The sequence below is a fragment of the Anopheles maculipalpis genome, chromosome 3RL, assembly GCF_943734695.1.
Source record: "Anopheles maculipalpis chromosome 3RL, idAnoMacuDA_375_x, whole genome shotgun sequence".
Taxonomy (NCBI): Eukaryota; Metazoa; Arthropoda; class Insecta; order Diptera; family Culicidae; genus Anopheles; species Anopheles maculipalpis.
Genome location: NC_064872.1, coordinates 62,271,165 through 62,290,769, shown reverse-complemented (window position 1 = coordinate 62,290,769; position 19,605 = coordinate 62,271,165). Strand labels below are relative to the sequence as shown.

Sequence of the window (19,605 nt, the reverse complement as noted above, 5' to 3'; positions counted from 1 at the left end):
GGCTGTGGCAGTCGATAGGATTGATTTTTAACTACTTGCCGTGTGGCAAACGGCCAGGGTCCAGTGTATTTGGCATCCGGTGAGTCCGAGATGTGATGCATCGGGTTAGTTAGTTTTGTGCGTGGGAGTTACGTGGATCATTGAAGAAACTGATGATCAGACATCCCACCAAACACAGAGATCGGATGCGTACTGCGTGTGGAGTGGATTCGTTCATAGTGGACTCTTCATCCCGACGAAAAGGGTGAATGTTTCGAAATGAATTGTTACTATGTACACCAACTGCAAGGGCGAAGCGAAGGGTTTATTAGCTCCCTGACCATTCGGGGAACTATTTTTAGTTCGTCATCAGCTTGAGACACGATTGCAACGTGTTTATTTTTGGTACCCGTCGAGAAGATGCGGTATGCGGCAAGTGAATGGAAAGACTGTGCTTTTTAAGACAACGAACCAGATACAAGCGACCAACGGTTGAATTAACTGGCTACGGGTTGATGCAAACTGGTTCGAGCGAGTGGATGGTTTCGTTTGGAGATGAGTGGGAAATTAAGCAACCTACAGCAGCTGATCATTCAGAATGGACTGAGCACGAGATCACGCTCAGTAGTAAATGATCATGGTCTTCCGGAATCTGCTATTTGTTTGAGATTTTAGATTTAGCAGGTTTTAGAGGTAGAAGGTATATTGAAACATATTATAAATGCACGAAAATTAGATTCAAAATTGTTCAAATTTTGCAGTTGTTACAAAGAGTAGCATTAATAAATTGTTTATTATTTTTGACCATTTTATGCAAGATATCCCACTGTAACACTATGACGTTACTGAAGGGGTGCAGTCAATTTTTTCTTTTCTGCTAGGAAATTATATTATTTCTGCTTGGTTTTAAATTTATTTACACTGATCTGTTCATTATTTTATCGTTAAAATGTAGAGTTTCAACATATTTAAAAGATAAATAAAAAATACTCCATTAAATGTCAAACAAATTTCCACCTCTCACAACCATTGTGTCTTTTCTCTGTTGATAAACAACTAGGACCAGCATTGAATCACTTGCATATCACGCGAAGGATGTAACTTCTTCAAATTATCGCATCAATTTTGCTAAAAAAGTAATTGTTTTAAATGAATTTTAATATTGTTCTCGTTTTGAAACATGTGATCTTGTGTTGTGTTTGCATTTTCGGTGATAAAGTAACGGAAACGGTGCAGAAGCCGGCTTTGTTGCGGGCCTGCATCGACAATGCCACACATGCCACCATCGGATGTATTGCCGCGGAGATACTACTACACAGCTTGAAATATCATACTAAAAACCAAGAATATTGGTTTCTGCTTTTAATAGCTACAGTTGTTTCATCACTAATCGATTTGGACCACTTTATCGAGGCAAGGTCGTTTCGTTTGCAGGTAATAGTACAATAATCCTTCTCGGTCTCTTTAGCATACAAAGTGATTCATCTTGTCCCTATTTCAGGATGCTACCCACCTTGATCGAAGACCATTTCTACACAATTCAGCAATATGTGTCGTAACGTTTGTGATTTTAATACTTACCAAGCGTCTGGAAAGGAATAGATACAGCCTTTTCATTAGTGCGGTATTGATCGCCTTCAGCACACATCATTTGCGCGATGCAACGAGACGTGGGATTTGGATCAAATCACCATTCCAGGACAGCAGCAGTCCTGCGGTTCCGTACGTGCTGTACCTTGCGTTTGTAAACATCATTCCCCATGTGTTATGCCTCCTATTGCAAACTCCGTACAGCACAGTGCCGAAGATGAAACTAGTCGAGATGGTTTAAGCTGAAGAGATTTAAAATAAATGTGATAGTTTTATTGGTTAATGTGGTTTAGATGCCTATTAGTGCATTATTTGATATAACACGAAATAAGTTCAAATAACGTTGGTGGCGCATCTTGACGATGAGCCGCACTGCATCGCTGAAGTATTTGTGTAGTTTTTTCACGGGAGCTTTAAATGCACAATTCGCTTTTCTATTTATTTACCGTCTTACAACTATAGAATAGAAACAAATGTAGAAAAAGCAATTTAGCGGTAAACACCTTCATATAAACTCGAGCTTTGTAGCAACTAAAATTTCAAAAAAAATATCTCTGTTCACAGAAAAACTCGCTCAACATTCCATTCCCGCTTCTGCACAACGGGCGAATACTGTTTTGAATTGTTCAACATACAAAATCTGCTGACAGCTGTCAGTTGTTGTTAATGGCATATTTACTTGTCAATAAAACATAAATCATCAAGGCAGAAAAGAGAGGGAGTGAGAGAGTACAAAAAAACACAGAAAACATCACAATTTTCATCAAAATTTCTACTTTGTCTCTATCTACGCCTGATTCCAGCCGTGTCTTGTTGATAATCGTGCTACGGGAAGCCCTTTTTTGCGTAACAGCAACGTCGTTCCGTTGTCGAGATCGAATCTAATACATCAACATAAAATGACGATAATGGAGCGTTTTCGACAGTCGTACTGGTTCGCGACACTTCCCCGGAGAACGATTCTTGCGACGGTGGTAGCATCGGTACTGGTAAGTTTGGTGCTTCGTGTGTGAATCATCAATCTTCCGTTGTACTAATTTGATTAAATCTGACACCGCTGTTACTGCTGTTCCCTGGCCAACAATCACAACAGTTCTTCTCCGGATGGTGGATCATCATCGATACAGCATCTGTTTATCCAAAATCGTTCAACTTTTCGTACTACATCTGCGGCATCCTGGCGACGATTAGCTTCATAATTGTGAATTCTATTTCAAACGATTTGGTAAGTTTCTATGAAAAGTACTTTAAGTACAGCGATCTAATATCTAACCTTCTTTAATACAGCTACACAGTTCGGGTGTTTATATCGGTGGCGTACTGAACGCCAGCACCGCAAAGGTGTTCCTGTTTGCTGGCTTTGTGCTTGGCTTTACCTCGATCATTGCCGCCATCTGGATTATGATTGCGGAGTTTGCAGTGAACGAATCGCGAACTGACAAGTACCCCGGATACGCACTCCTCATGCACAATATTTTCATCTTCTTATCCACGCTCATCTACAAGTTTGGTCCACCAACGGAGAATGAATATTTTAACGAATACTAGTGTGGGTTAGTAAAAACAAAAACCCGAAAGATCTGCCCCAGTCGTTCGGGGACGTCGGCATCCACCATTCATCATACAAACCGTCAACGACTGGGTAAACTGTACTTTACTTAATTCCTCCTTTAAATCTTCCCTAAACGCGATCGTTGTGTCATTTGCGAGGTTCGTACCCGGGCGCAGTTTTTGCTTTTTCACATTAAAAATATGATAAGACGATCGAGCCGACGTTTTGATTACTTTAAAAAATCATTATTTTTCTTGATAAGTCTTTCAAGCCTGCGAATGTCTGGCTAACGGACGGGTTGGGTTGGTTTAAATGATTCCGGTTGGACTAACCCTGAACTCAAGAGATTGCGCGAAAAGAAAGAATTTAGTATGTGCACCTCATTTATGTAAATGCTCCCTATTCTCCCCATACCACCCCCCATCCAAATTAATTCTAACCCGAACAAAAAATAAGTGTAACAAATAAACACAAGTATCATTTATTTATATATATATACTCAAACAATCCTCTCGGTCGCGCTTTTATTAACAAATTTAATTTGATCAGAAAGTGTCGAACGCGGAAATCAAAAGTCAACGAGTAAACCGCGTTAAGCCAATGGAAGCTGCACAATGAACTATCTCTAATCTGCAATCTTTCTGGTTTGGAAAACCCTTCTATTGAACTTGTCCTGTTTTTCTTCACAGTGGAATATAGTTTTATTAAAAAGGGACAACGCGGCAACGAATGTAGTTCAACAACCGCTTTACTTATGATTTGTGGCTGAAGAAGTATGAAAAAAAAAATGTTGGTACAATTGATTTACAGTTAATTTGCTGCGTTCTGTTTCCATGATGAAATGGTCTTCCCTTAATCACCCTCTTAATCAACAGCCCCGAAGAATTGCAGATCAAAGAGTGAGAGAGTTCACTGTATTTAGATTTAGACGCAAAGTAAAGAAATTTACCGTGTATCCTTACGACCGTCCGCCATCGCCACCGATCGGACAGCTGCCCTCATTCTGTAGGCACCATTTCGGTTGAATACTGTTCGCCGCAATACCCGCCATAATGAGTCGTTCACGGTGCAGCAACATCCGCGATTCGGCCATTTGCCACCCGGACCGTGGATTGCTCCAGAGCCGTTCGGCGTGTGCACTCAGCCGCGGCCACAGACGGTTATCGAGCGTGTGGCTGTCCGATTGTTCCGTCCATAGGGCCGCCTCACCACCAAGTATCTGCTGTGCGTACGGTCCACCGATCGCCATCAGATCGTTATTGTACACCTTCTGCCAGCCGATGTACGGTGCACACCAGTTGCTACCGTCCGTAACCCAACCGGCAAAGCCACAGTCCAGATAGAGTGCATCGTAGTTGGACATGATCAGGCGGTACCCTTTCTCGAGCAGATTGCTCACCTTACTATCGTTGCCCGTCGTCCAGACCTGTATGATGTAACGATCCTTGTCCAGATACTGCTCCAGGTAGGGCGATTCGGTAAGCTTACTAGTCCACATAATGATTGGCCGTTGCTTATCGCTCGCGGGAAGTGTTTTGTCCAATCGATTCAATGCCTCCGTTTGGAAGTAATTCCACAGCTTCATAAAATCTGCCTCTTGCAAGCCCCATTCCTGTCCATTCATCCAGCGCTGAATGCTTCCGGTAGCATTCCAGCAACGGATCGAGACCTCATCACCACCCATATGGAACACATCCGAATGGTTAAACATGGCGTTCATCTCTCGATACACATCCTCCAGGATGTCGTATACCGCGTCCTGGGTTGGATCGAGCTGACCGCACGGTGGCTCCACGCAATAATTTTCCCACGGTTGATAGTTAAAGCATGCCGTCACACCGAGCTTTTCCCATCCTTCGCCAACGTGTGCCGGTGCGTCTAACTCTGGTATGACACGAATTCCACGCTCCAGGGCGTACTGTACCAGCTGGCGGACATCTTCCGCCGTGTATACTTCGCGCCGACTATATGCACCGTACGTGTGTAGCGTCGGGCGTGATTTTATTACCAGCGGGAAGCTTTGCGAGTCCGTTATGTGCCAGTGGAAAACATTAAGCTTTACCATAGCCATACCGTCGATCGTACGGCGCAACGATTCCGGATCGATGTAGTTCCGGGACGTATCGAGCGCTAGTCCTCGATGCGGGTAGGCGGGTGAGTCGGACACGTTCGCCGAAGCAATCATCTGCAGCTCGTTGCGAATGTTATCGTACAGAGCGAACTGGGACAATGTTTCCAGTCCGTAACGTGCTCCGAAGAACGTTTTGGCAGTTATCGCAGCTAAAAGCTCACCGTTTTGCCCATTCCCAATTGCCAGCTGATAGCTTTCGTCTGTTTTGTAATCGAGCGTAAGCGAATCGTCTTCAACGTCAAGCTTAATGCGTAACGCTTTCCCGCCCGTTTTAAGCGCATTTCCTTGGGCTCTCGTTTTTAGCTGCTTCCGGAATCGTTCCCGGTTCGTTTCCCACAGGTTTGTCAGTTGGTGGAAATTTTCGTTCCACTCGAACCACACCTGTTCTGGATCGATGTGTGCTAGATCGTTGCCTACCCGCAGCTCACCGGTTGGTTGTGGCCATAGCAGTCCAGCACCAGAACCACAGAACAGACGACACGCGGGAAGGCTGATGGCTTTGTCGCGCGGGAACGATGCTTCGGAGATGGCCGTCTTAACGCAGCGATCGTTCACACATTGGTAACCCCAAACGGGTTCACTGTGGAAGAAAGAAAGGAAAAAAAAAACAATTAAAATCGTGCCTTACAACAAATATTCGCTTACGATACCTTTCCCGGGAGTTGTCTGGTTTCGGTAGAGCGATCGAAACGGCCAAAATTATGGCAACTCCCACCAATAGAGTGCCAATTAGAAAGCATTTATGTGTAAAATTCATACCAGACAAAGGCACACGCACGATACGGACTTGAATTGTAACTGATAGCGCAGTGTGTAATACACTATCAGCGTTTCAAGTGATCGAAATCGCACCGAACAACTCAAACAACTTCATGTACTCATACGGCACAAGAAGTGACTTGTTTCTAATCCTTTTAATTTCATTATAGAGTTCAATGTTACCGATAGGAAGTAGCGACAATGACGGGGTGTGTGTGCATAGCAAACTTACCTTACTATCAGACCCATAAATTGCTTACCTCTGGGAGAGAACCGACGAGGTACAGCAGAACAGTCCAACCAGTACGGTTACAATGAATCGTTCCTGATTCATCGTGCTTCACTCACTATTGAACGGCTCGAACGGCTAAAAGGAATGTTAGATCAGCTTGATTATCATTAGTGTGTCTGTTGTTCGCAGGATCGATAGGGAGGAAGCGATTTGCAAGCTTATTCCAAAGGTACCAAAAGCCAGCCTTGAAGCAATACAGCAAACTGCGCTTTAGTAAAGGGCGGAACTAGTTTTGCAAACTTTCACTTCTCGATCACTCCCTCCTAAAGTTGGTAGTGAGACCGTCGGCTCTGCTTAACGAACCTTAAACGCGCTGCTGTCCGCGAATGATGTGGTGGGCGTCAATCGGGGAGGCCTGATTTTTATTCGGCACGTCTTCTTTTTACCGGCCGTAGCATTCCTAACTGCCTGCTGTGTATGTCCCAAATTTGATTCCCGATCTCCTGCGATGATGGCCGGTTTCGTAGTTGTGGTGATTTTATTTTTTCACCCGCCAAAAACCGGTTCTGTTTGTGCGCCGCGCGATGTGCGGGCAATGTCCTGAGGAGTGTTTTAATATGCTTTTTTCGCCTTTTCTGATCGTCCAAAAACGAGAATCCTTTGCTTCGACTACCAGCCGGAATCGGCTGATGCAAAAAATCAGACTAAAAAATAAATGCAAACAACACTAAACAAACAACACCAGCTGCGTTCCTCACGCAATGCAGTCATGTGGAGGCACGTCAATAAAACAAACAAGAGCGAGTGGTTTTAAAAACAGCAAGAGAAATAAAAGAGCGAGAGAGAGAGAGAGAGAGAGAGAGCCAATGAGATTTCTTGCGTATTTTGAATGGAAGTTGTACTGAAATTGACTTTAGCCAACTGAGTCAAAGTTCAAAGATGAAGAAAGATATTGAGTTTGTTCTAATTATGATAACAATTAGAACAGGATAATAAAAAATAATGGATATAACATAATGTAAACACAGAAATTTGTCCTTTCCTGCGAGAGAGTACTTATGCGTGAGCGAAATAAATACAGAGAGAGAGCTACGCATCGCGGGAGAGCAAACAATCCAACTGCCAGCCAGCCAACTGTCACTACTTGACAGCTCGAGGTCTGCGTCCTTTGTTTACGTCTGCACTTCGTCGCGTTTACAGCGTTCCAAAGGAGAAAAATCTCTTTATTTCAATAATTATACGTATTGGTTTCTTTCACTATCGTCCGTTCCCCGATCGGTAGTGTATAAAACCAATTAAAGATGGATCCAGCACTTTTACGTGAACGGGAAGCCTTCAAACGGCGGGCGATGGCAACGCCAACGTAAGTCTCTTTGTAGCACCATTTTATCCAAACCCGAATGCTAAATGCTAATAATGCGAATATTTTCAGCGTTGAGAAGAAGGCTAAAACCGAAAGCTCATTCACGGCACCTAAGGATATGAAAAAGCCGCGACCCGCCAGTGCTGCACCGAAAATCGATGCCACCAAGTATGCATACCCAACCGAAGGCAATTAGGTTTACTACATGACATGATTTATCTTTCCTTTTTTAGCTATAAAACTATGACCGGTAGTTCCCAGTATCGGTTCGGTGTGCTGGCAAAGATTGTAAAGCATATGCGTACCCGGCATCAGGAAGGAGACGATCATCCTCTAACGTTGGACGAAATACTTGATGAAACCAATCAGCTCGATATCGGATCTTCGGTCAAATCGGTACGTTGGTTTTGTTTTGCTTTCGCATTCCAAAATGTAACTTGTTTCCTCTACTTACAACACTCAGTGGCTGCAAGGTGAAGCACTGCGCAACAATCCCAAAATCGAACTAACCCCGGACGGACGTTACCTGTTTAAATCGGTATTTAAAATCAAAGATGGCAAAAGTCTAATGCGGCTGCTGAAGCAACACGATCTCAAGGGGCTCGGTGGAGTGCTGCTGGACGATGTGCAGGAATCGTTGCCTCACTGTGATAAAGTGTTGAAAAATAGGGCATCGGAAATCATTTTCATCACCAGACCGAATGATAAGAAGAAAATTTTGTTCTACAATGATCGGACGGCCAACTTCCAGGTGGATGAAGACTTTCAGAAGCTGTGGCGTGCCGTTACGGTGGACGCTATGGATGATGCGAAGATTGATGAGTACCTGGAGAAGCAGGGCATCCGGTCGATGCAAGATCATGGTCCGAAGAAACCGTTGCTGCCGAAGCGCAAAAAGTTGGCGAACAAGAAGCGACAGTTTAAGAAGCCGCGTGATAACGAGCATTTGGCGGATGTGCTGGAAACGTACGAGGATAACACGCTGACGCAGTCGAATGCGGTGCAGGAAATTAAGCAGAACAATTGAACAAATTTTATCACATCTTTTACAAGCATAATAAATGTATATAAATTCCAACTTTGTATATTTTTTTTGCTGCTCAATTGAATAGTATACACAGAAATAGCAAAGATCAAAGTGATCTTTGTGGTCTGCCGGATGGACGGTTCGACAATTATAATTAGCGTACGTACCTTAGTTGCACTAATTCTACATTACTACCTTCATTACATGCGAGTCGTATAGAAACCTGTTTACCTAACGCCTACCAGCCGCTTTGTCCTTGGTACGTACAAGCGCATTAAACTTGCCTTTGCCGTTTGCAGGTCAACAACAAATCAAAGTCGAGAAGTTTCAAGGCAAGACTGCGCGCTATTCGAGATGCATTGCAAATTTTCAACATAGAAATGCATTTAACGACCATTATCGTGGAAGACCTTAAGTTAATCGACGTCCAATTTTCGGAAGCTTCCAATCATTCCAGCATCAGTATTTTGACTTTTCCACGCTGCACTCCGCTTCTCGTCTAGCTTCATATCGTCCAATGCCAGTATAACGTTCCTGTAATGATCCAGCTCTTCCTTGAGCTTTCGCTTCAAATCTGCCGCTTCCTGCTTGCCACCGTATTCCTTGGGCATCAATGATAGTAGACTCGTTTTGCCGATAAACTCCTCTACCGAGCGGTAACACTAAGATCGGAAAAGGGAGATTTAAAAGATTCAATCACTGCTTTCATTACCGGTATGGGTCGCGCTTCTTTTGACAAAATTGCCTTCATAATCACTATTAAGGATTTGCCTTAATAAGCAGATTTTGTCAATAAGGGCAACGTTCATCCACTTACCCTGAATCGATTTCTCAACTTCTCACTGCAGCAACTCAAAACCCATTCACCAACCGTTGCACCGAACAGTGGCAAATTGACCACGTGTACCTCCTTCACCCTAACCGGAAACACTTTCATCACACAATCGATGTAGTTTTTAACATCCGTCAACGACCACTGGGCAAAGGCACGCATCGAAACGTTTGTATCGTCGAGGATGCACACGATGCCCGCTATCTGGTTGAGTTCGTTGGCGAAAATGGCTTCAAACACCATCGTAAAGAAACGCACCTGGTCCGTCACTCCGAACCGGTCGATGTCCAGGTTAGCGTACCGGATCAGATACACAATCCGTCCGAGATCGTCACGTCCCAGGGGCACTATAAACTCACAATCGATCACATCCTTTACCCACGGTTCGGCAGTATCTAGCTTGCTGTACCAGGCCGGATATCGCTGTCGGACGGCAAGATAACGCTCCAACGTTTCACACGCGGCCAGATGGGAAAATTTACGCACACGCAGGAACCGCAATAGAAAATTTGCATCGGTGCGGCACGAAAGGATGGCCGGATTTTTGGCAATCCAGTCACGCATCTGCTGTAACGCTTGTTCGACGATCGTTCGATCTTCACGTAACTCATCCTGTGCAATCTGACGGTGCAGTTCCGAGGCTACGGGTGCATATGTGTCATACTTTTCCGGACACTTGTCCACCTTCTGTACCGTGGCCATGTTCTAGTGCACGAACGATCTGTACAGCGAACAGAGGGTGTGAACCTTACGCTGAGACCGTCAAACGGAAACTGATGCGATCGTATCGTTGGATCACTAGTAACACGCTTACACGCTGGCATTGCGCAACCAGATACAACTCTACGCTGACCTTCATGTAGGTTCAGCTTTAACATAGACAGAGCGCAAACAGAGTGCACAAAATGTGAACCGAATCTGCGGCAGATCTGGAGAGAGAAGTTTGATTTGAATTTATCTCAGTCACAACAGCACGGAACAAACGGATTAGAATGTGAATTTATTGCAATATTTTTTTGGAAATATTTTTTATTGTAAATTCAAATCATCTGTTGAGTGAGGATTTGAAGAAGTCCTTTTAAAGCCTCGTCCAATGATTGATCGTTTAGGCCATGTTTAGACGATTAAACATGGCGCCGGCTGCAATCTCATCCGGTGTATTTCCTTCAAAGTTCCACCGAGAAGCGTAGTAATCCAAATCGATCTCCATACGATCAAGTCCGAGCACTACTTCGCGCTGTTCCTCGAAACGCTTCCACAGGTCACGATTCGCTTCTTCCAAATCCACTGTTCCACCGTACAATGCCGGTTTTAGTGGAGTTTCGAAATATTTCTCAATTTCCTCAGTCGAAGAATAGCACTATCAACCAAAAGCAAACCAGTTAGTAAGAGTTTATACAATTCATGGAAAGTACGGAAATGCCCACAAATACTTACATTGATTTTCTCACGCATCTTCGGATTCGCGAACGACAGGAACGTATCGATCACGGGTGCGGCAAACTTTGGCAGCGCTGCCGCATGAATGTCCCCGTAGCGTACCGGGTACGAGTGACTGTACGCCTCCATCATGATTTTCAAATCGGTCGTACTCCATTTTTCGAAATTTCTTACGGTGCTATCTAGGAAGTCGATCAAAACATGACAACCACCGATCTGGAACTCTTCGCTCTCCAGCATCGTCTCCATAACGAGCGCCATAAAACGACCATCCTGGTAGGGACTGTGGCTCTGCCCGTCGAATCTAGCGAACCGGGAAAATCCCACCATTCGTCCAGCCGTATCCCAACCGAGCAAGATGAATGGTCCGTTGTGAAAAATTTCCTTCATGACCGGTTCAGAACAGTCCAGGTTCTTGAACCAGCTCGGATACAGCTCCCGAACGGTCAGATAGCGCTCCAGTGCCTCGCAAGCCAGCGGTACGGAGAACTGACGGAAGCGGAGAAAGCGCAGCAAGAACTTTGCATCCGTACGACACTTGAAGATGTACGGGTTTTCCGCAATCCAGTGACGCATTTCTGCGAGGGCTTTCTCACGAACCACCTCATCCTCACGAAGTTCCTCTTTGGCCAGTTCACGATACAGATCCGGTAGGGTGAACTTGTACTCCTCGTACACCTTGGGACACTTATCAACTGAATAGGAAGCGAGGATAGGAGCCATTTTCGCGATTCAACCAGTAGTACACTCTACCTGGTCAAGGTACAGACGGAACTGTTCGGTGTTGTTCCGAAAGCGTTTAGAAGTAAATTCATGAACCGTCTGAAATTAAGAGAAAGCGCTATCAGTTTAACCTCCAGATGGAACAAATGGCATGATAATTGCAAACGAGATCACACTGGAGCTTATCAGTGATGCTTGGCACAAAATCGGGAAGGATCGGGAAGAAAGTGATGAAACAGTTCTTCTTCTGTTGTAATGGGAAATTTACACTTTTCATTTTACACATATTCATTAACATTTTCATATTTCTTTAAGTTTGTATACTTGGCTTAATGCACATTCGATTGGTTGTTTCTTGCACTAGCATTAAAAAACCAAATAAACAAAATCAAACAGAACAACTCAGTAGTTTATCCTGTTGTGTTGCAACCTCGAAAATTCAAATCCTTTGCAGCAATATGATCAAAGCATCAGCCTTGTTACTCATAATATTGTTAAACTATAATTTATTGGAAGGAATACGTCTATTGGTTATACGAAATCACGTTTTTTTGTGAGAATTGCGCATTGAAATGTGCTGTTCATCGTTCCACAAACCACCAATCAAAATGACTGATGATCAAACATCGGCAAATCCTGTTTAATTATAAAAAAATAAATCCAGTTGAAATGTGCGGGGCCAGTTAAAATGACTCAATTACTGGTCCGGTAGTTCTAGTGTAAAATGAGACATTGTTTTTTTTTTTTAATTTCAATAATAATTTGTTTATGTTTACTCAAATGAAAATTAAACAGTTATTTTTAATCGATTATACAGGGTTTCGAGACATCACAGACTTGTAGAACCACTTAAGAGAAAATTCTAAGTAGATAGTGGAGTATTGTATGCCCGTGGTGGAACTTTGCAATCATATAATGTAATTTTGACCTCATTGAGGGGAAGTGGCTGCAACGTGGCCGCAAAATTTTTCAGTCAGCATCGGTTTAAAAAAGTACTAAGTAGAACCACTTTTCCAATATTTGTTTTGTGTAAATCTTTACTTCAATGACCTCCTTACCTGATTTGTAAAAACAGTTTTCCTATCATATAACGCAAAACCAGGTTTTTGTATTTTTTTAAAATAGACTGTTAATTAAATTTTCAATTTATTCCCGTATATTCTTCAAACACCTACACGGGTCGATCACATATTTTGAATTAGTGTTTGTATTTTGTCGTATTACAAAGATTGTGTCTCTTGATCTGCTCGTCTTATTTGCATGACATTTTTTAGGAAAGACGAGACTATTTGCTGTCCATTTTTAAAAATGAAAGAATTTAAAACAAATCTTCTTTCTTTTATTTTTCACTTCCAAAGCAGTAATACCTATGATAAACTATTGATCACTACCCAGGGGTTATCTTTGAAAATTGGCTATCGTTGTGTTGTAAAACCTTTTTGTTTTGTTTAAATCACCCGTAAAAAAAATCTAATGCAAATCTTTTGTTGGGTAATGTAATAGAATTAGGATACGACTTCAAATATCTCATAATGATCGTATTATATTTTTGTGCCGGGAGCATGTTTTAGAAGAGATTCAATCACAAGGATTTATTAAAAATAATAAACTAACTTTTATTTGTTGAACAATAAATAGTCTCATATTTCTTGAAATTTTCAAGCAAATATGAAGAGCAGATCAAAAGTAATTAGCTTTTTTATCCGGGAAAAGGCAAACTCCTATACATAAAGTATGACCTACCCGGAGCAGGTGGCCATAGAAATAAGGGTTGAAACCTATGTTAAAATATTTGTGTGAATATTAATCTGTTAAATGTGTTGTAAAAATAAAAATGCGAATTCTACCAACTATTTGAAGAGTTTGTACATTTGGCCGGTTGGCAGGAAAGCTTCAAACGCTTGGCGGAAATTTCACAAACGATAACTAACTGAGTGTAAAATTCATTTATGTGATATATGATATATAATACTCTATATGATATTGCAAACCTTCGTCTATAGTAGTTTTCAAATGATTTTATTAGAAAAAAAATTGTAATTTATTTTTTTACCCCAACTAAACCGAAGGAAATATTAATTTCAAATTGGTTCTTTCTGTAGCATGTAAAATAATGTTCTGTTTCTAATATTTTATTAAATTCACTTAAGACAACACAGTTTGTTCGTTAAAAGTAGCAATAGCTTCAAAACATTTATTGTTTTATTTAATATAACAATTTTGAAAGTTATTTTTTCATCTGCAATTCAACAACTCTCATTTAATGTTTAGCTGCTCCAGCATGGCTCCAGTCACATCTTCCTCAACCGAAACTTCCTCCTTGTCCCACAACGCTGCATAATGTTCCACATCGATCTCCGTTCCATCGAGCCCGAGAACAATCTGTCGCTGATCTTCAATACGCTTGCGGAATTCACGATTCAGCTCATCCAAATCGACTGTTCCACCGTACGTTGTCGGTTTGTTTGAAGGTTCCATAAGCTTTTCCAGTTCCGCAATTGATGAGTAGCACTAAATATTTGCAAAACAAAAGCAAATTGATAATTTTTTGTATGCCACTTTCATGACCTAAACTGATCGATTCTTACTCTGATTTTTTCACGAAGCTTTGGATTTGTAAACGAGAGAACCGATGTAATAACAGGAACAGCAAACTTTGGCAGCTTTGCCGCATGGATCTCGCTATACCGAACCGGATACGATCGACTGTACACATCCATAATGATTTTCAACTCGCTTAAGCTCCACTTTTCAAAGCTACTAAGCGTGGAATCACGATAGTCTATAAACACCTGACAGCCACCGATCTGGAACTCTTCCCATTCGAGAACAGTTTCCAGGACTAGTGCCATAACTCGTGAATCGTGGATAGCGCTGTGTTTGTCGCCATGAAATCGTCCAAACCGTGCCAAAAACACTGCACGGCCTGCTCCATCTTGACCGAGGTAGGTGAATGGGTCGTTCTCCAATATTTCTTTCATGATGGGCTCAGAACAGTCCAGGTTCTTGAACCAGCTCGGAAACAGCTCCCGAACGGTCAGATAGCGCTCCAGTGCCTCGCAAGCCAGCGGTACGGAGAACTGACGGAAGCGGAGAAAGCGCAGCAAGAACTTTGCATCCGTACGACACTTGAAGATGTACGGGTTTTCCGCAATCCAGTGACGCATTTCTGCGAGGGCTTTCTCACGAACCACCTCATCCTCACGAAGTTCCTCTTTGGCCACTTCACGATACAGATCCGGTAGGGTGAACTTGTACTCCTCGTACACCTTGGGGCACTTATCAACTGAATAGGAAGCGAGGATTGGAGCCATTTTCGCGATTCAACCAGTAGTACACTCTACCTGGTCAAGGTACAGACGGAACTGTTCGGTGTTGTTCCGAAAGCGTTTAGAAGTAAATTCATGAACCGTCTGAAATTAAGAGAAAGCGCTATCAGTTTAACCTCCAGATGGAACAAATGGCATGATAATTGCAAACGAGACCACAGCGAAGCTTATCAGTGGCGAAGTTCATCATTGCTTTGCACTAAAGCGAGAAGGATCGTGAAAAATGTGATTTAAACGTTCTTTTTCGGCTGTGATGGGAAATTAAATGGACAGACATATGGCTAGGCCATTCTAGCGAAAATAATAAGATCGTTGAATTCTTATCATAGTTATCATTTAAGGTTCACTCAATTGAAATTTTTATAATGTAATAGCCGATTGTTCGGATGTATTTAATATGAGTATTTTGTATTGAGCATGGTAGTGAATGAAGAACATTTTGTTAAGTATGTTCTTAAAAATGATTCAACTTGCACTTAAAACATCTCCCCTTACGACAAACTTCAGCTTTCGTCAAAAATTGCCCAGATGCGTCAGCAAATGGTCTCTGCCTGTAAGCAGCCATATTGTCCACAAAAGGTCTCAAAGTTCCAGAAGACTACAAGACAGTAATATATTGTGTTCTATAGTGATTGCAGTATTTGAATTTTTCTCATGACTCAACCAAGGGTAATAATTTAATATTAAGTAATACATTTAATATTTGAAAAAAAAACAACAAGTGGATTTAGCTAATGTTTATATTTTTATTCATGTATGATGGCCTGGCCGTATTGCTTAGTAAAATTGTGTAAAATGCTCAACTAATTTTTGTTGTTTTGTTTAATACTAAAATTTAGCCAAAAAATTTCTGTTATCTGTAATACGTTTTCAACAAGCTTCATTTAATGTTTAGCTGCTCCAGCATGGCTCCAGTCACATTTACATCAACCGAATCTTCCTCGGCTGTATCATCCTCCTTGTCCCACAACGCTGCATAATGTTCCACATCGATCTCCATTCCGTCAAGCCCGAGAACGATCTGTCGCTGATCTTCAATACGCTTGCGGAATTCACGATTCAGTTCGTCCAAATCGACTGTTCCACCGTACGTTTTCGGTTTGTACGAAAGTTCCATAAGCTTCTCAAACTCGTCGATCGATGAGTGGCACTGAAAGTTAACAAAAAAGCGAATTGTTCAGAGAAAAAAAAAACATACCGCTTTCGTGACCTAAACCGATTGATCTTTACTCTGATCTTTTCGTGCAACTTTGGGTTTGTGAAGGAGAGAAGCGATTCAATAACAGGAACAGCAAACTTTGGCAGCTCTGCCGCATGGATTTCTCCATAGCGCACCGGATACGATCGACTGTACACATCCATAATGATTTTCAACTCGCTTAAGCTCCACTTTTCAAAGTTACTAACGGTGGAGTCTCGATAGTCGATGAACACCTGACAGCCACCGATCTGGAACTCTTCCCATTCGAGCACAGTTTCCAGGACTATCGCCATAACTCGTGCTTCATGGATGGTGCATTGTTTGTCGCCATGAAATCGTCCAAATCGGATCAGAATAACTGCACGGCCTGCTCCATCTTGACCGAGGTATGTAAATGGATCATTTTTTAGTATATCCTTTATGCCGGATTCAGTACAGTCCAGGTTCTTGAACCAGCTCGGATAAAGCTCTCGAACGGTCAGATAGCGCTCCAGCGCCTCGCAAGCCAGCGGTACGGAGAACTGACGGAAGCGGAGAAACCGCAGCAAGAACTTTGCATCCGTACGACACTTGAAGATGTACGGGTTTTCCGCAATCCAGTGACGCATTTCTGCGAGGGCTTTCTCACGAACCACCTCATCCTCTCCGAGTGCCTCCTTGGCCACTTCACGATACAGATCCGGTAGGGTGAACTTGTACTCATCGTACACGCTGGGACGCTTATCCACCGGGTAGGGAAGTTGTTGGGATGTCATACTTCCGGAACAACTGAACACGGCCAAAGGCTCAGAGAAACTGTCGTCTCGTTGGTAATTAATGGTCGATGTGCAGACTATCTTTTGCAGTTTTGAGCTGGAAAACAAAAGACCGTGCGTACCAACTGCACAACTTATCAGTGCAGCGATAAAGTAAGTAAGCAATGCGCTTGTTTACATATTTGATGCTGCGCTGTTCCTGGAATTGCAGGATTACCAAACGGCGCTATCAGTGCTGAAAGCGGAACCCAGCTTTACACATTGACAGCATCTCAACATTCTATGCTTTAGTGAAACAATATGCAACTGACTATAAGAAAGACCTCAATTGCCTCAATCGAATTAAAGCAGCAGCAATTTGTGTGCATAAATAAAAAAAAATAAAAAGAAATGCCAGACGAAAACAAAAATGCACCTACATTGATAACAGTGATCAGTGAACTTTTGCAATGCACTCCAAAACATCCCCACATGGAGGCCACAATCGCAGTCTACCCTCCCCGGTCATTGGGTCAACGGTTTTTTTTTTTTGAGGATCGGTCCTAAAACCTCAATGTAATACCAGGTGCGATAGAACCATTTGCTCAGTTCCGTTTCGGGCAACACACGAGTTACATCGCAGCCAGGTCAGTGTACAGCATCATTAAAACATGTCGAAGTTTGCGGCCTATCCCGTGGATAAGAACGTGAAGCAGTACGACGAGTACAAGTTCACCCTACCGGAGGTGTATCGTGAGGTCGCCAAGGAGGAGCTCCGTGAGGATGAGGTGGTTCGTGAGAAAGCCCTCGCAGAAATGCGTCTCTGGATCGCGAACAATCCTCACATCCGCAAGTGCCGTACGGATGCAAAATTCCTGCTACGGTTCCTGCGCTTCCGCCAATTTTCTGTACCGATGGCTTGCGAAGCACTGGAGCGCTATCTGACGATGCGTGAAATGTATCCGAGCTGGTTCAAGAAGCTCGACAGTGGCAGTGAGAAGATGAAGGAATTGTTCATGGCTGGTGCTACGTCGATTGTCGGCCAGGATAGTAATGGCCGCACGGTAGTGTTTTTCCGCATGGCACGCTTTCTTCCGGAGTTGTTCGAACCACCGTACGGTGGTATGTTTATTGCACTGCTGATTGAGGCTATGCTCGAATGGGAGGAGGTACAAATCGGTGGCCTACAGGTGATGGTGGACTACACCGATATAGACTTGAAGCTGTTCGAAAAGTGGGGAACTTCGGAGCTGAAACTGGTGATTGAAGCTTACACGCGCTGGTACCCGGTACGTTATCACGATACGCACGCTGCCAAGCTTCCGAAGAAAGCCTTGCCGATAATCGAGAAGATTCTGTCCTTCACCAACCCGAAGATAAGAGAGCAAATCAATGTGAGTGTAGTTGGTTGAGCCTATCAACAGTGGGATACTTATTTTACGTACACTTTTTCCTCATTCACAGTGCTACGCCAATGTGGCCGATATGGAGAAACACTTCGAACCTTCGATAGCACCGAAAGGTTACGGCGGTAATGTAGATCTGGATGGCGACGTTAATCCGGCAGTGTGGAAACGCATCGAACAGCAACGGGATATCATCCTTGGGCTGGATCGGATGGAGATCGATTACGATTACTATGCACCGATTTGGGATGAGCACAATGCAGCGCTGGCGATCGAGACACCTTCGGTTTAAGTAACTGCCAAACTACTCCTGATAAACTGTATGAAATTGTTGCTATTTTATTGTTTTATTTTGAAATTGAATATCACACTTTACTGGTTAGATGTTTAAATTTGATTCGTTAAAAAAAAACACACCTCAAGCAAAACCGTGTTTGGTATTGTGTAACTGAGTTTATAATCGGCATCCGTTTCCCACGCACACTACCTCTATCTTGATAGTCTGTAATTATTACATTACCTAATCGAAGGTGGAGTCTCAAGCTTATTTGTACTGCCTTCATTGAATGCTAATCGATTGAATTACATGATGTTTGATCATGGGCGGTTTGGGCGGTACGGTGGTAGAAGCAACAGAAGCGCCGGTCTTCGCACGTTAGGAGCATGGATCAAATCCCATCCGAACACTGGGTTGAGTTTCTCTCTGTTGTCTTGAGCCTTGCACTTGTTCCGTTCAACGGTTTGAGACCGGATGATGCCTCCGAATTCGACTAATTAGAACAACGGAGCACACCTCTGACTTCTTTGAAGGGCGTTCAGGATAATTTTGACAGTTACATTTTTGTTTATAACTCGTGATGGAGTTGGCATAGGAAAACAAACAATACGTCATTCGACAGCTAAAAGTGTACGAAACAAGCAGCAAAAACATCCCGTGATAAAAAAATGGCAAAAAAGAGTAAATTGTGGAAACGGATCACATGCATCATGATGATCCGCGCCGGACGCGACAACCGCCGACACGGTTAACACCCAGAACAACCGGTGGCTGGCTTACTGCCCGGCGGACGTGCCACGGGTGCCGCAAACCAAGTTCCCCCAGACGGTGATGGTGTTTTCCTGCGTGTCATCGGAAGGGGACGTGATGCCGCCCCACTTTTACGAGCAGGGGCTGAGGCTGAACGCGGACGGGTACATTTCCATGCTGGACACCGTCGTAAAGCCTTTGATCACGAGAGTGGCCAACGGCAGACCGTACGTGTTCCAGCAGGATTCCGCTCCGTGCCATACAGCCTCCAAAACGATAA

General features: G+C 43.2%; 9 protein-coding genes across 9 annotated transcripts; 4 read left to right on the top strand and 5 right to left on the bottom strand.

Moving 5' to 3' along the window:
- The first annotated feature begins 1,128 nt into the window (after positions 1-1,128).
- LOC126563026 (transmembrane protein 267) lies at positions 1,129-1,810 on the top strand. Its single transcript, XM_050219634.1, has 2 exons — positions 1,129-1,413; positions 1,481-1,810. The coding sequence occupies exons 1-2, from the start codon at positions 1,129-1,131 to the stop codon at positions 1,808-1,810; spliced, it is 615 nt and encodes a 204-aa protein (XP_050075591.1).
- A 638-nt stretch (positions 1,811-2,448) lies between these two features.
- Positions 2,449-3,117, top strand: LOC126563185 (transmembrane protein 50A). Its single transcript, XM_050219812.1, has 3 exons — positions 2,449-2,558; positions 2,663-2,794; positions 2,857-3,117. The coding sequence occupies exons 1-3, from the start codon at positions 2,469-2,471 to the stop codon at positions 3,115-3,117; spliced, it is 483 nt and encodes a 160-aa protein (XP_050075769.1). The 5' UTR covers positions 2,449-2,468.
- Positions 3,118-4,079: 962 nt separating this feature from the next.
- LOC126561863 (chitooligosaccharidolytic beta-N-acetylglucosaminidase) lies at positions 4,080-6,009 on the bottom strand. The gene is made up of 2 exons (XM_050218212.1): positions 5,903-6,009; positions 4,080-5,832 (listed from the first exon to the last, which is right to left on the bottom strand). The coding sequence occupies exons 1-2, from the start codon at positions 6,007-6,009 to the stop codon at positions 4,080-4,082; spliced, it is 1,860 nt and encodes a 619-aa protein (XP_050074169.1).
- Positions 6,010-7,524: 1,515 nt separating this feature from the next.
- LOC126562714 (general transcription factor IIE subunit 2) lies at positions 7,525-8,668 on the top strand. Its single transcript, XM_050219281.1, has 4 exons — positions 7,525-7,606; positions 7,676-7,774; positions 7,840-8,002; positions 8,070-8,668. Exons 1-4 carry the CDS (start codon positions 7,545-7,547, stop codon positions 8,631-8,633), a joined length of 888 nt encoding a protein of 295 aa, XP_050075238.1. The 5' UTR covers positions 7,525-7,544; the 3' UTR covers positions 8,634-8,668.
- A 381-nt stretch (positions 8,669-9,049) lies between these two features.
- On the bottom strand, positions 9,050-10,167 carry LOC126562651 (clavesin-2-like). Its single transcript, XM_050219212.1, has 2 exons — positions 9,451-10,167; positions 9,050-9,295 (listed from the first exon to the last, which is right to left on the bottom strand). The coding sequence occupies exons 1-2, from the start codon at positions 10,165-10,167 to the stop codon at positions 9,050-9,052; spliced, it is 963 nt and encodes a 320-aa protein (XP_050075169.1).
- Positions 10,168-10,570: 403 nt separating this feature from the next.
- Positions 10,571-11,628, bottom strand: LOC126560863 (retinaldehyde-binding protein 1-like). Its single transcript, XM_050216813.1, has 2 exons — positions 10,903-11,628; positions 10,571-10,825 (listed from the first exon to the last, which is right to left on the bottom strand). Exons 1-2 carry the CDS (start codon positions 11,626-11,628, stop codon positions 10,571-10,573), a joined length of 981 nt encoding a protein of 326 aa, XP_050072770.1.
- A 2,256-nt stretch (positions 11,629-13,884) lies between these two features.
- LOC126562621 (alpha-tocopherol transfer protein-like) lies at positions 13,885-14,942 on the bottom strand. Its single transcript, XM_050219174.1, has 2 exons — positions 14,217-14,942; positions 13,885-14,139 (listed from the first exon to the last, which is right to left on the bottom strand). The coding sequence occupies exons 1-2, from the start codon at positions 14,940-14,942 to the stop codon at positions 13,885-13,887; spliced, it is 981 nt and encodes a 326-aa protein (XP_050075131.1).
- An 895-nt stretch (positions 14,943-15,837) lies between these two features.
- Positions 15,838-16,936, bottom strand: LOC126562605 (retinaldehyde-binding protein 1-like). Its single transcript, XM_050219153.1, has 2 exons — positions 16,188-16,936; positions 15,838-16,107 (listed from the first exon to the last, which is right to left on the bottom strand). The coding sequence occupies exons 1-2, from the start codon at positions 16,911-16,913 to the stop codon at positions 15,838-15,840; spliced, it is 996 nt and encodes a 331-aa protein (XP_050075110.1). The 5' UTR covers positions 16,914-16,936.
- Positions 16,937-17,563: 627 nt separating this feature from the next.
- Positions 17,564-18,590, top strand: LOC126562634 (alpha-tocopherol transfer protein-like). The gene is made up of 2 exons (XM_050219191.1): positions 17,564-18,286; positions 18,357-18,590. Exons 1-2 carry the CDS (start codon positions 17,564-17,566, stop codon positions 18,588-18,590), a joined length of 957 nt encoding a protein of 318 aa, XP_050075148.1.
- Positions 18,591-19,605: the final 1,015 nt, after the last annotated feature.